The 12,371-nt window shown below is 70.5% G+C and overlaps 1 protein-coding gene across 1 annotated transcript; it reads right to left on the bottom strand.

The window, feature by feature from the left end:
- Positions 1–3,718: 3,718 nt before the first annotated feature.
- NUMBL (NUMB like endocytic adaptor protein) lies at positions 3,719–9,681 on the bottom strand. The gene is given in 9 exon segments (XM_073321668.1): positions 3,719–4,020; positions 4,023–4,444; positions 4,764–4,916; positions 5,157–5,447; positions 6,333–6,504; positions 7,019–7,159; positions 7,369–7,443; positions 7,823–7,897; positions 8,311–9,681. Coding segments are annotated over 9 exon segments (1,674 nt in total). The 5' UTR covers positions 8,437–9,681; the 3' UTR covers positions 3,719–3,801.
- Between the last annotated feature and the right edge of the window lie 2,690 nt (positions 9,682–12,371).

Here is a 12,371-nt window from a genome sequence, read left to right on the forward strand (position 1 = left end):
GGCAGAGCTGGGGCGGGGGAGCAGGGGGAGCAGGGGGCTGCGGGTCGGGAGTGAGGGGCACCGGCAGAGCTGCGGGGGACCAGGGGGCTGCGGGTCGGGAGTGAGGGGCACCGGCAGAGCTGGGGGGCCCCCTGGCCTGGCGGGGGAGTTGGGAGGGTGCCTTGCGGAGGTGGGAGCTGTATCCAGTTTGGGGGCCAGGCTGGGGGAGGGGTAAGTGGGGCGTTTCCTGTTGCTGGATGAGAACTAGGTGCGGCAGCTGCATCCCCCCCCCAGCCCCCTGGAGTCCCCCCTTCTCCCAACACAGACCCCCACCGCTGCCCCCAGTGTGACAGACCCGCTCCCTTCTCTTCTCTTCCCCCCAACCGTCTCGCTGACCCCCATATCCACCCACCCACCCACCTTTCCCCTCTAGGGGGTGCCGGGGGGCCCAGGGCAGAGGCTGGCAGGGTCGGGGGGGCAGGGAATGGGGCACAGGGCCCTGCCCCCTAGGGAGCGCTGGGGGGGCCCAGGGCAGAGGCTGGCAGGGTCAGGGGGGCAGGGAATGGGGCCCAGGGCCCTGCCCCCTAGGGAGCGCTGGGCGGGCCCAGGGCAGAGGCTGGCTTGGTCGGGGGGGCAGGGAATGGGGCACAGGGCCCTGCCCCCTAGGGAGCGCTGGGGGGGCCCAGGGCAGAGGCTGGCAGGGTCAGGGGGGCAAGGAATGGGGCACAGGGCCCTGCCCCCTAGGGAGCGCTGGGGGGGCCCAGGGCAGAGGCTGGCAGGGTCAGGGGGGCAAGGAATGGGGCACAGGGCCTTGCCCCCTAGGAGGCCCCAAGGGGTCCAGGGCAGGGGCTGGCTCGGGGGTGCAGGGTGGTGTGGGGACCCCCCGTCTGCCCCCCTTGCAGCCTCCTTTCTCTAACCCCCACATCTCCCGCAGAGCTGCCCCGAAGCCGGCTGCGACCCCTGGGCCATGGCTCCCCCCGACAGTTCCCCTGGGCAGGGGAAGGCCCCCCGTGGGTCCCAAACCACTCGCTGGGGGGCAGTTACCATAGCAGCATTCCCACACCCCCAGCAGAGCACCCCCCCTCGCCGGGGGGGGGCACGGCCAGTGCCTTGGGGGGGCTGGATGGGCCATGCCTGGGGGGTGCAGGGGTGACGGAGCCTTGGGGGCCGTGTGCCGTGCCAAGGCAGCATGACCTGTGCCCGCCTGGCACCATCCACATCCCACGAGCCCCACGGCACCCGGCCTGGCACGTGGCCGGGCGCAACCAGCCACTGGTTCTGGTTCAGGAACCGGGGCCCCCAGGGCTCCGTGGGGCAGCCGGAGATTTGGCACATCTGCCCTGGGGTGGGGCGGGCACAGGCAAGGGGGGTCCTGCCAGGGGGAGGAGGGGGGTCCCAGGAGAGGGGTAACCTGAGGGATGCAGATGGGGGTGGCGGGCAGGGTGCGAGTGGGGGGACTCGGGGGGTGTTTTATCATCTAGCCAGACCAGGCCCGTGCCCGAGCCACGAGGGGCTGCAGGGCCTTCTCCCAGGCCCGGCCAGGTGAGGGTGCCGTGGGGAGATCCATAGGGCTGGACTCCGGTCCCCCCCGGCCTCATCGCTGTGGGCTGAGACCCAGCAGAATCATCACACCCCATGGCTGGCGCCCCCTGGAGGGGACAGACCCTGCCCCATTCCCGGCCCCCCTGAGCCAGCCAGTCCCTGCCCTGGGGCCGGGTGGGAGCCGGCGCCCCCCAGAGGGGACAGGCCCCGGGTCCAGTCCCCCCAGCAGGTGAATGGGAGGTGCTGGAGGGGGGGCAGTGCTCCCCATGAGCTGGGGCCGGGGCAGGTGGCTCCAACCCCGGGCTGCCCTAGCTCCCCCCAGAGGAACAGCCCCCTGCCCCGTGGGGGGTCCTGTGGGGGCTGCTTATAGGGGGCCCCTCTTCCTGGTGCTGAGATGCTGAGGTGAAGCGCGGGGGGGGTGTTATACGGCACCTGCTTGCCCAGTATGGAGATGCAGCCACCTCTGGGGTGGGGCGGGGGGGGGATCTTGCAGCTGGACCCAGGGCAATTCCCGCTGTGGCGCCCCCCACCCCCAGGGGCCGGGACACCTGACGCGATCCCGATCCGCTGCTGGGGGGGTCTTAGCTGAATGGCCCCCGCCCGGCGCAGGGCACCAGCCGGCAGCAGAGGGTAGCTTTATTGGCAGTTATTTCTGTCATACAAACGCGGGGCGGGGGGGGATTTTAGATACAAAACGTGTGGAAATAAAGATAGAAAATCTCCCCCGCCCCCCCCCCCCCCGGCCGGTGTCGCCTCCTGGGGGTCGGTGCAGGGCCCGTGCCAGCCGGAGGGCTGGGGGGGGGCAGGACAGCAGCTGCCTCCCCCTCCCCGCACCCCAGCACCTGCCCCAGGGCTCTGTGCACCTACAACGTGGCTCTGCCCCCCCCCCGCCCCAGGGCTCCCCCCCCGCCCCAGCGGTGGGGCACGGCCAGCCTGCACCCCCCCCCGCAGCCCCAGCCCCCCGGGGCCCACGAAGCACCTCCGGGTGGTGCCCACGGGGGGGCGAATCCAGGCCACGCTGCTCAGGCCGTGGGGCGGATGAGAGGCCTCAGGTGCCCCCCCCAGGGGTCCGGCCCTGCCCCTGACCCCACACAGCCTGTGGGAGGGGTGTCTGGTCCCCCCACTCCAGGCCCCCCCCCCCCAGTTCCCACAATATCCCCCCTACATCAGCCCAGCAGGTCGGGGACAAGCTGCCACTTCAATGCACCCCCCCCCCCCACGGGCTTTGACTTGTGGCAGGATCAGGGCAGACAGCTGGGGGGGGCATCTGGGGCACTGCCCGTCTGTCCGTCCATCCCACCCTGGCCTGAGCCCCTCCCCCATCTTCACCATGATCCACCCCCCCACATCCCTGCCCCCGAACTAAAAATCAAAGACAATAAATTAGAGCCAGGAACAACCCCCCCGCCCCGCTTGGCCAAGGGCCCCTGAGACCCCCCCCAGGCCAGGCCCAGCCAGGGGTCTGGACAGGAAAAGCTCCAGCTCTGGGTGTTTTTTCCTATGGGGGGGAAGCTCCCCGCAGAAGATTTAGGGTTAGCATCACCCCTGCTTTGCCCCTCCCCCCAGACTCCCCCTCTGGGCCACGCTGAGGGACCCGGGGGGGCCACAGCACCCCCCAGTAGGTGGTGCTGGTGCATCGTGACCCCCCCCCACTGCTGCAGCAGAGGCCTATGGGGTCGGAAAGGCCAGAACCAAACCCCCCGCCCCCGAGGCAGCTCCCTGCAGGGGAGGCCAATTCCGGCCCCCAGGACCCCATTTTCCCTCCGCTCAGCCCCCCACCACCTGCCCCCAGGTCCGCGGGGCCTCATCTCTGCAGGTCTGACCACAAGACTCGGGGGGGGGGGTTAGCCCTGATCACCCCCGGATCTGGGGGGTGCTCCCCGGTCCAGACCCCCAAAACGTACAGCCCAGGATCCCTCCCCCTTTGCAGCCAGCCAGCTAGGGACCTGTTAACCATTTCATCACCGGGGGGAGGAAAGGCTCCTCACCCCCACACTCCCCCCCCCCACTTCAGCAGACCCCAGCCCCACCTCCAGGGACTGGGACCCACGCTCAGCCCCGCATTGGCCCCCCGGCAAAGCCCCCAGCAGCAAAGCTGGTGCGGGCGGGCGGGGGGGAGCAGTCCTGGGGGCCCCTCCCCAGGCTGCCCCCCATTTGACAAGGAGCTGGTGACCCAGGTTCCGCTGGGGTGGGGGGGTCTCCGTACATCCCCCACCTCTACCTGGCCCCATAGTCAGTTCCATAGTGGGGGGCTCGGGGACCCAGGTGGCCCCCCCCAGCTCACAGCTCGATCTCAAAGGTTTTCTGCAGGTCTCCGGCGAAGGGGTTGACTGGGTCGGCCCCCCCGGGGGGCTTGGCCCCCAGCGCCGCCCACTGAGCCTCAAAGGGGTCTGGCTTGGGCGGGGGGGCTGTGGCCCCCGGCTGGCCCGGCTCCGGGGGCCAGGGGGCGGCGCTGCCGGACTTGGGCCGGGCCTGGGGGGGAGGGGGCAGCACGGGGCCCCGCAGCGCAGGGGGAAGGAGCCGGCCTTGCCCCCCGAGTTCGAGGGCGGCAGCTGGGCAGTGGAGCAGAAGACGTTGGCCACCATCTGGGAGGGGGTGATGCCCACCACGGGCATGCTGGGCGCCCCGTAGGGCCCGGCCAGTGGGTAGGCCCCCGTGGGCACGTGGGCCGGCTGCATGTGGGGCGGCCGGAAGATGCCCACGGGGGCGGGCGCGGCGGCGTAGCTCACGGGGTAGGGGGGCAGCGTGGCGGGCAGGGCCGTGGGCACGGGTGCCGTGGAAGGGGCCAGCTGCTGAGCTTTGACCGTCTGGGCCACCTCCTCCAGCCAGCGCTCGGCCTCCGACGGGGTCCGCTTGTGTCCGGGCTGGAACGGGGGGGCCGGCGGGGGGGCCCCCGACCCCGGCTCGCCCCAGGCGGCCGGCTCTGCGGGCGAGGAGAAAAACCCATGTCAGGAGCGAGCCGCATGCCAATGCCAGGGCAGGGCGACGGGGGGCTGGCTCCCCAGGGACCCCCCACCCTGCGCTGAGATCGGCTTTCTCTGGGGTGGGGGGCAGGGGCTGGTTATATAGGGGTTTCCCTCGGGGGACGGCTTGTCCCTGTGCCCTTGGCACAGTGGGGGTATGGGGCATCCCCGGGCGGGATCCCCGGGCAGGAGAGTGGCGCGGCAGAAGGGGCCTGGCACCCCAGGGGTGTACCCGGGGGGGCGTGGCACAGGGAGTGGGCACAGAGGGGGGGCCCGTACCTTGGGGGAGCCCCGCGGGGGGGGAGGCGATGCCGTCGGTGGCCGTGGGGCTGAAGGGGTCGGCGGGCGGGCGGGCGAAGGAGGCATCGATCTGGCTGCAGAGGGCACTGATCCCGTCGCTGTCGCCGGGCGGGGTCGACTCCAGCTCCAGCACTGGGGGTGGGGTGGGGAGCAGAGTTGGGGGGGGCAACTCGGAGCAAACCACCCCCCCTCCCTCTGGGGCTCCCCACGCCCCCCATCTCTTAAAGGGCCGGAAGCCAAGATACCACCCCTAGGGTCCAAGTACCCCCACCCGGCCCCCCCAGCTCCCCCCCCAGCCCCCCGTGCCTGGCTGCCTAGCTCCCCCCAACCGGCCCCCCGGCCCCCCAGCTCCCCCTCCTGCCCCCGGCTCACCGGCGCCCCGGGCCGGGAAGCCCCCCGTGCGCTGCAGGGTGGAGGGCAGGTCGCTGAGCCGCAGCGAGAGCTGGCGTTTGAAGGGCGAGTTCCTCTGGCTGAGGGCGGGGAAGCCGCGGAAGGAGCCTTGCCGCACCAGCTGCTCCAGGGGTGCGTGGCGACGCGGGATGGCGTGCTGGGGGCCCCCCTCCCCCTTCTCCGCCGGCGAGGGGGCCCCCTGCGGCGGGGAGACGCTGCCCGGCTGGGCGGGGCCGGGGGGCGCCGAGGGGGTGGCGGCGGGGGCGGCCTCCGCTGGCGGAGAGAGTCGGGGTGAGACCCCCCGTGGACCCCCCACCACGCCCCCCCCCCGGTGCCCTTGGCTCCTCCCCCCAGGACGGCCCCCTCCCCCACGAACCTCCGTCCCTCCCCCCACACATTCAAGTCCCCCCACCTCAGACCAGGAGTGGCCCCCGCCCAGCATGCAAAGGGGGGGCTGGGCGGGACTCAGAGTGGGGCGGCTACCTGGGGGGGGGGTTAGAGCTGGGCAGGGATGGGGGGCAGAGATGGTCAGAAGCTGGGGTATTGGGGGGGCAGGTACTCAGAGGGGTGGGGGGGAGAGGGGGCAGAGATGGTCAGGAGCTGCGGGCACGGGGGGACAGGGGGCATAGGGGGTGGAGCTGGGGGGACGAGAGACACGGGGGGCAGAGCTGGGGGACGGAGATGGTCAGGAGCTGAGGGTATTGGGGGGTGGGGGAGAGTTGGGCAGGGTAGGAACCCGGAGGGTACTGGGGGGTCGGGGGGCATGAGGGGTGGAGCTGGGGGGGTGGAGCTGGTCAGGAGCTGAGGGCACGGGGGGGGACGGGAGGTGGGGGGAAGGGAGACACGGGGGGCGGAGCTGGGGGGCAGAGCTGGTCAGGAGCTGAGGGCACGGGGGGCACAGGGTTGGAGCTGGGGGGAAGGGAGACACGGGGGGCAGACTGCGGGCGGAGCTGGTCAGGAGCTGAGGGGATGGGGGGCACAGGGGGTGGAGCTGGGGGGACGGGAGACACGGGGGGCAGACTGGGGGGCGGAGCTGGTCAGGAGCTGAGGGGACGGGGGGCACAGGGGGTGGAGCTGGGGGGACGGGAGACACGGGGGGCAGACTGGGGGGCGGAGCTGGTCAGGAGTGAGGGCGCGGGGGGGCGGCGCCCCGGTCACCTTTCTGGCTGTCCGGCGGGCGGGCGGCCGGGGCGCGGAAGGAGCCCTGGCGGGCGAAGCTGGTCCGGTTGGCACCGAAGGAGGCCGTCACGCCGCACTCCTGCTCCCGCTTCTGCTTGCGCTCCAGGCAGGCGGCGAAGGCGCAGCCCACGGCGTGACTCAGCCGCTCGCCCTGCGGCAGGGGGCAGAGCCCGGTCAGGGGGGGCAGAGCCCGGTCAGGGGGGGCAGGGACCGGTCGGGGGGGGCAGGGACCGGTCGGGGGGGGCAGGGACCGGTCGGGGGGGGCACGAGTGGGCGCAGTGGAACATGAGCAGGCAAAGGGGCACATGCGAGACCCAGCGAGCGCGGGTGTTAGGGGCGTGCCGGGGCGGGGGGTGTGTGCCGGGGGCTGTGGGCGGGGCATGCCAGGGCGGGGGGGGCACCGGGGCGGGGCGTGCCGGGGGCGTGCCGGGGCGGGGGGGGCGTGCCGGGGGCTGTGGGCGGGGCATGCCAGGGCGGGGGGGGCGCCGGGGTGGGGGGGGCATGCCGGGGGTGTGCCAGGGCGGGGGGGGCGTGCCGGGGGCTGTGGGCGGGGCATGCCAGGGCGGGGGGGGCATGCCGGGGGCGTGCCAGGGCGGGGGGGCGTGCTGGGGGGGGCATGCCGGGGGCATGCCGGGGCGGGGGGGGCGTGCCAGGGGGCCACGCACCGAGTCCTTGAGGGCCAGGAAGCAGTGGCAGATCCAGCGGCGGGCGGTGCCGTCGCGGCAGATGTAGGAAAAGGCCTTGTCGAAGTTGCGGTCGGGGGCGCAGAACGAAACCTTCTCAATGGTCTGGTCGACGATGAGATCCTGGGGGGGGGGGCATGAGACAGGGGCAGCTCATCCCCCCCCCGCTTCCCTCCCGCCTCAGCCCAGGAGGAGACACCGCACGTCCACGGGGCTCCCACTGAGACCATGGGGGCTGGGGGGTGGCAGGACCCCCCCACGGCTCCCAACCGCCCCATAACCCCCCCAGCCGTGCCCCCCACAATCCCCAGTCCCTCCCCCCACCCCCGTACCTTTGTTTTGTCGTCCACGACCCGCAGCCCGTCGGCCGACACCCACAGAACCGACTTCACCGACTTGCGCCCGCTCTGCAACCGGGGGGGGGGTGTCAGTGGGGGGACACTAGAAACCCCCCCAGCCCATCCCTCGCTCCTGAGCCCTCTGCCCCATGGGGGTGGGGCAGAGTCCCAGGCTGGGGGGAACCACTTCAAAGAATGGAGAAATCCATTAGTGCCCTCAAGGCTGGGGGGAGATTAATGGGGGGATGATGATGGGTGGCTGGGGGGGTGCTGGTTAACTTGGTGGGGGCTGAAGGGGGTGCTGGTGAACTCGGGGTGGCTGGGAGTTGAAGGGGGTGCTGGGAAACTCAGGATGGAGAGGGGGGTTGAAGGAGGAGGTGCTGGGGGCCCCCAGTGGGGGCATCTGGCCTAGATCTGCCCCCCCGGCCCCCAGGCCAGCTGCACTCACTGTTTTCAGCTTCTTCACGGCCTCTTCACACACGTGCATCCCCCGGGACTCCTCCACCTCCGCGTGGCCCAGGTACTGCGGGGGGCAGAGGTCAGAGCCAGGCCACCCCCCAAGGCAAGGCCCAAGTGCCCCGTCACCCACCATGCCCAGCGCCACCCCCGGGTTCCCCGCAGGGAGGGGGAGGAGCTGAGCAGGCCCACGTGTGCGAGATGGGGATGTGCAAATCCGGGGCACACGCGTGTGCCTCCCAGGGGAGCTACTGCAAACGTAGGCGTGCAAGCCAAGCGTGCAACCCCCCAGCCTGTGCCTCTCCACTGCCCACACGTGCAAGCTGAGAACACAACCCCCGACCCCCGTGTGCCGGCCGTGCGAGCCGAGCGTGCGACCTCCCCGGACCGGTGGGCACCCTGCTGGGCACGTGTGTGTGACAGCCGCTCGCACACAGGAGTGCGCCGGGCGTGCGAGAGCCCCCCGCCCGGCGGACTCACCCGCACAGGGAAGCTGCACTTGCCCCGGCGAACGGCCTCCTCGTCCGCCTGCCACTGGTGAGGCCGGCTGGCCTCGGGCGCGTAGGCCGGCTTCTTCCGCCGCAGGCTCTGCCGGAGCTTGTTCATCGCGCCACGCCGGGCCTGGGGGAGACGGGCGTGAGGCCGGGGGCCCCCACTGCAAACAGGACGCCTGGGTTCTCTCCCAGCTCGGGGGGGGCTAGTGCTTAGAATGGGGGGCAGGGAGCCAGGATGCCTGGGTTCTCGCCCCAGCTCTGGGAGGGGAGTGGGGGCTAGTGGTTAGAGGAGGGGGGCTGGGAGCCAGGACGCCTGGGTTCTCTCCCAGCTCTGGGAGGGGAGTGGGCGCTAGTGGTTAGAGCGGGGGGGCAGGGAGCCAGGACTGCCCTCAGGAGCTGCCAATGTGGACAGACACAAGGATCACTCTGGGAATGTGCACCCCATCTCCGGGGGTCCCCCCCAGTTCGCATGAGCTGCCTCTTCACCCCTGGGAGACACTCAGCCCCTCCCTCCCCGAGCTGGGCTCCCCCCACTCATCAGCCCCTGGTGCCCCGAAATGCAGGAAGGTTCAGGGTGTGCCCGAAACACGAACAGCACGGGGGAGGGAGGGGGGCTGCGGGGCCCTGGCAGGGTGGGGTGGTGCTACGGACCTATATAACCCCTTCCCCCCCAGCCTCCCTCACAGAGGGCATCTGCTGTGGGCCCCTCTGTGCCGAGCTGGCCTGTGCCCCACACGATGCCCCCCCAGCTCCTAACAAGGGGCACAAAAGGGGCCAAGATGGAACCCCCCACCCCCCAAACCGACTTGGCCTGAACCCCCCCAAAGCAGATTGTCGGGGCTGGAGACGGGGGGGCTGTGGCAGGTTGGGCTGGGGGGACTCCTGGGGGGGGACAGGGAGGGGGTGGGCTGGGGGGTGGGACAGGGCTGGCTCTTTGGGGGCTGGGGGGGGCAGTGGGGTGATGGGGCCAAGGGGAGGCAAGGCCTGCGTTGGAGGGGGAGTGGGGAAGATGGGGAGGGAAGGGTAGGGGCCAGGCCTGTGTTTTAGGGGGGTGAAGTCCTGGGGGGAGGGGCCAGGCCCGCATCGGGGGGGGAGGGGCCAGGCCCGCATCGGGGTCTTGATTTAAACTCAGCCCCAGACAACCGAGGGCGGCCAGAACAAAAGGCCGCGGGGGGGGGGCAGCCCCATGGTAACCCCCCTCCCCTGAGGGAGGCAGCTGCCCCGAACCAGCACAGGGCTCTGGACAGCTGTCCTCCCCCCCGCAACACCAGCTGGAGCCGTGCGGGGAGGTCAGGGCCCGGCAAACATTTGGCCAAGGGGGTTTGTTTCCTCAGCTGCTTCCCCGCCCCCCCCTCCCCTGCCCAGCCCCCCACCCCCCTGCACACCCGATCTCCTGAACACCCCCCACCTGCTCCCCCTAAATACCCCCGCCCCCTCGAGCGTGGGGTGTCCGGCCACGGGGAGCTGGGGTGTTGAGCCCTTGGGGGAGGGGGAAAAGACGCCCCCCCCCAGCAGGCTAAGGGAATGTGGGGTGTCTTCCCACAGAATGGGGGGCAAGTCCCCCCTACCCCCGTCAGCAGCAGCCTGGGTGAAATCAAGCGCAGGGCGAGTTCTCCTGGCGGGGGCGGGGTCCTGGCTCCGACAAATCAGACCAGGCTGGACAGTGTCGGGGGGCCGGGGCGGGGGGGAAGTGGGGGCAGGAGGGACTGGAATTCAAAGTGAAACTAGCGAGAATCAAATCAATACCAGACCAGCTGCAGCCCCCCACCCAGAGACCCTACAATAACAGACCAGCCCCCGCAGACCCTACAATAACACACAAGCCCCCGCAGACCCTACAATAACAGCCCAGCCCCCGGAGCCACAGCCCCCCGCAGACCCTACAATAACAGACCAGCCCCCGCAGACCCTACAATAACAGACCAGCCCCCGGAGCCAACACGCCTAGAGACCCTACAATAACACACAAGCCCCCGCAGACCCTACAATAACAGACCAGCCCCCGGAGCCCCGACAGGATCAGCCCAGCCTGCCCACCCCCTGAAGGGCTGAGCTCCCCCAGCTCCGGGAGGGGGAGATAAATATTCCCATTCACGCCCCCCCATGGGGCTGACGCTGCCCCGCCGGTGCCCAGCTCCCAGCCCTGCGGGAAGTGGGGGAGGAGCTGGGGGGACCTGGTCCAGACCGTGCCCACGGAGCAGAGCCAAGCGGACGCCTCGCCCAGGGATCCGTGCCGCACAGTCGCTGGCATCGTCTGCCCCCACCCACAGCTCTGGGGGCTCGGCTCCACTCCGGGGACACCAGGAGACCCCCCCCGCCGTTCCAGTCGCCTGCCAGTGCCGTTCCCCCCCCCCCGGCAGGGACCCCAGAGCAGAGCCGAGCTTGGGGGCCTGCTCTGGCCTGGGACACAGCCCTGCCCGCGGGGGCAGCTCCGGGGGGCTCCGAGGCCGGCCCCCGTCCTTGATCAGCTCCAGATGAGGCCACGCAGGGTGGGCTGGGCGGAGCTGCATTTCTGTGGGTACCTGGCAGGGCACCAACCCCCCTCCCCAAGGCAACTTCGGCCCAAAGCTCCTGACCCCATTTGGTGGATCAATCCAGCCCCACAAGCTCCTTGGGAGGGAGCTATGCTGGTCACAGGGAAACTGAGTCACGGGACGTGACCTACCCCACAGTGACTTATCGACAGCCTGGAATAGAACCGAGGAATCCTGACTCTCTCCTCCCAAAACCAATAGACCCCACTCTCCTCCCAGATCTCCCCTCACTCTACCCACTAGACCCCACTCTCCTTCCAGAGCTGGGGGGAGAACCCAGGAGTCCTGGCTCCCTGACCCCCCCCCCAGCTCTAACCTCTAGCCCCCACTCCCCTTCCACTCCACCCCCTTTGGCTGGAGACTCCAGCAGCAGCTGGCCTCCGATGTGGCTCTAACGGATGCTAATAATTCCAGATCGTTTCCCAACTTCCTGCCGGCTCCCGGCTGGCGTCTGGGACCCCTTGAACCCAGCCGCCCCCCAGCTCCTTGAGCTCAGCCAGGCCGGCCCTGGGGATCTCTGCGGTTGTCTCTGCCAGGGGCCGGGGAATGGGAGCGCTTCCTGTACGCTCCCCCGTGGCAAGTGCCCCCCACCCTGCCCCATCAGCCCCGCTGCCAACCGTCCGCTCCAGGCCCCGGTCCCCGCTCTCCACCCCGGCTGGGCTCTGGGATCCACGGGGAGGACGACCCAGCAGAGAGCTAGGGATTCACACCCCATTTGCACAGGGAAACTAAGGCACAGAGCAATCACAGTGGGGAGAGAGAATTCAGAAGGGAGGAGATCTGAGAAACAGGCCACATCCCTACTGAAGTAGTGTGATCAAGCAGGTAGGGACTAGGGCTGGGAGCCAGGACTCCTGGGTTCTATCCTCAGGTCTTGGCGGGGAGGGGGGTCTAGTGGTTAGAGCGGGGGCGTGGGGGAGCTGGAGCCAGGACTCCCCCGAGAGCTCCCAGCATAAGGTGGGGAACGGGAGGTGCAGGGAGCCAGTGGCAGAGCTGAGAATTGAACCCAGGAGTCCTGGCTCCTGGCCCAGTGTCTTCCCCACGAATGGCCCTGCTGTCCCCTCCAGCTGAGCTGCAGAAGATCCGGGCCTAGCCTGAGTTCAGCGCCAGAGCCCGACGGCCCCTGGCGAGATCCCAGCCTCCGTACAGACTAGACAGGATGAATCGCAGCCGTCTCTGGGGTGGGGTGCGGGAGCCGGTTATCCAGAGACCCCCTTGAACGGTACCAAGATGCAGCCGTCTCTGGGGTGGGGTGCGGGGGCTGGTTATCCAGGGAGCTGGCGCTGAGATGCATCTATCTCTGGGGTGGGGTGCAGGGGCCGGTTATCCAGGGACCCCTTGCCTGGCGCCGAGATGCAGCCGACTCTGGGGCGGGGCAGTTGTTTATGCAGGGAGCTCTCCCCTGCTGTTCCAGGCGTGGCCTGGACCAAGCTCCAGTGTGTTCGGACTGTGCAGAAATACGACGCTTCTAACGCCCCTCAAAGCACTTCCCAGACGTCACCCCTGCTCCGCG

This window comes from Lepidochelys kempii, chromosome 23 (assembly GCF_965140265.1).
Source record: "Lepidochelys kempii isolate rLepKem1 chromosome 23, rLepKem1.hap2, whole genome shotgun sequence".
Classification (NCBI taxonomy): Eukaryota; Metazoa; Chordata; order Testudines; family Cheloniidae; genus Lepidochelys; species Lepidochelys kempii.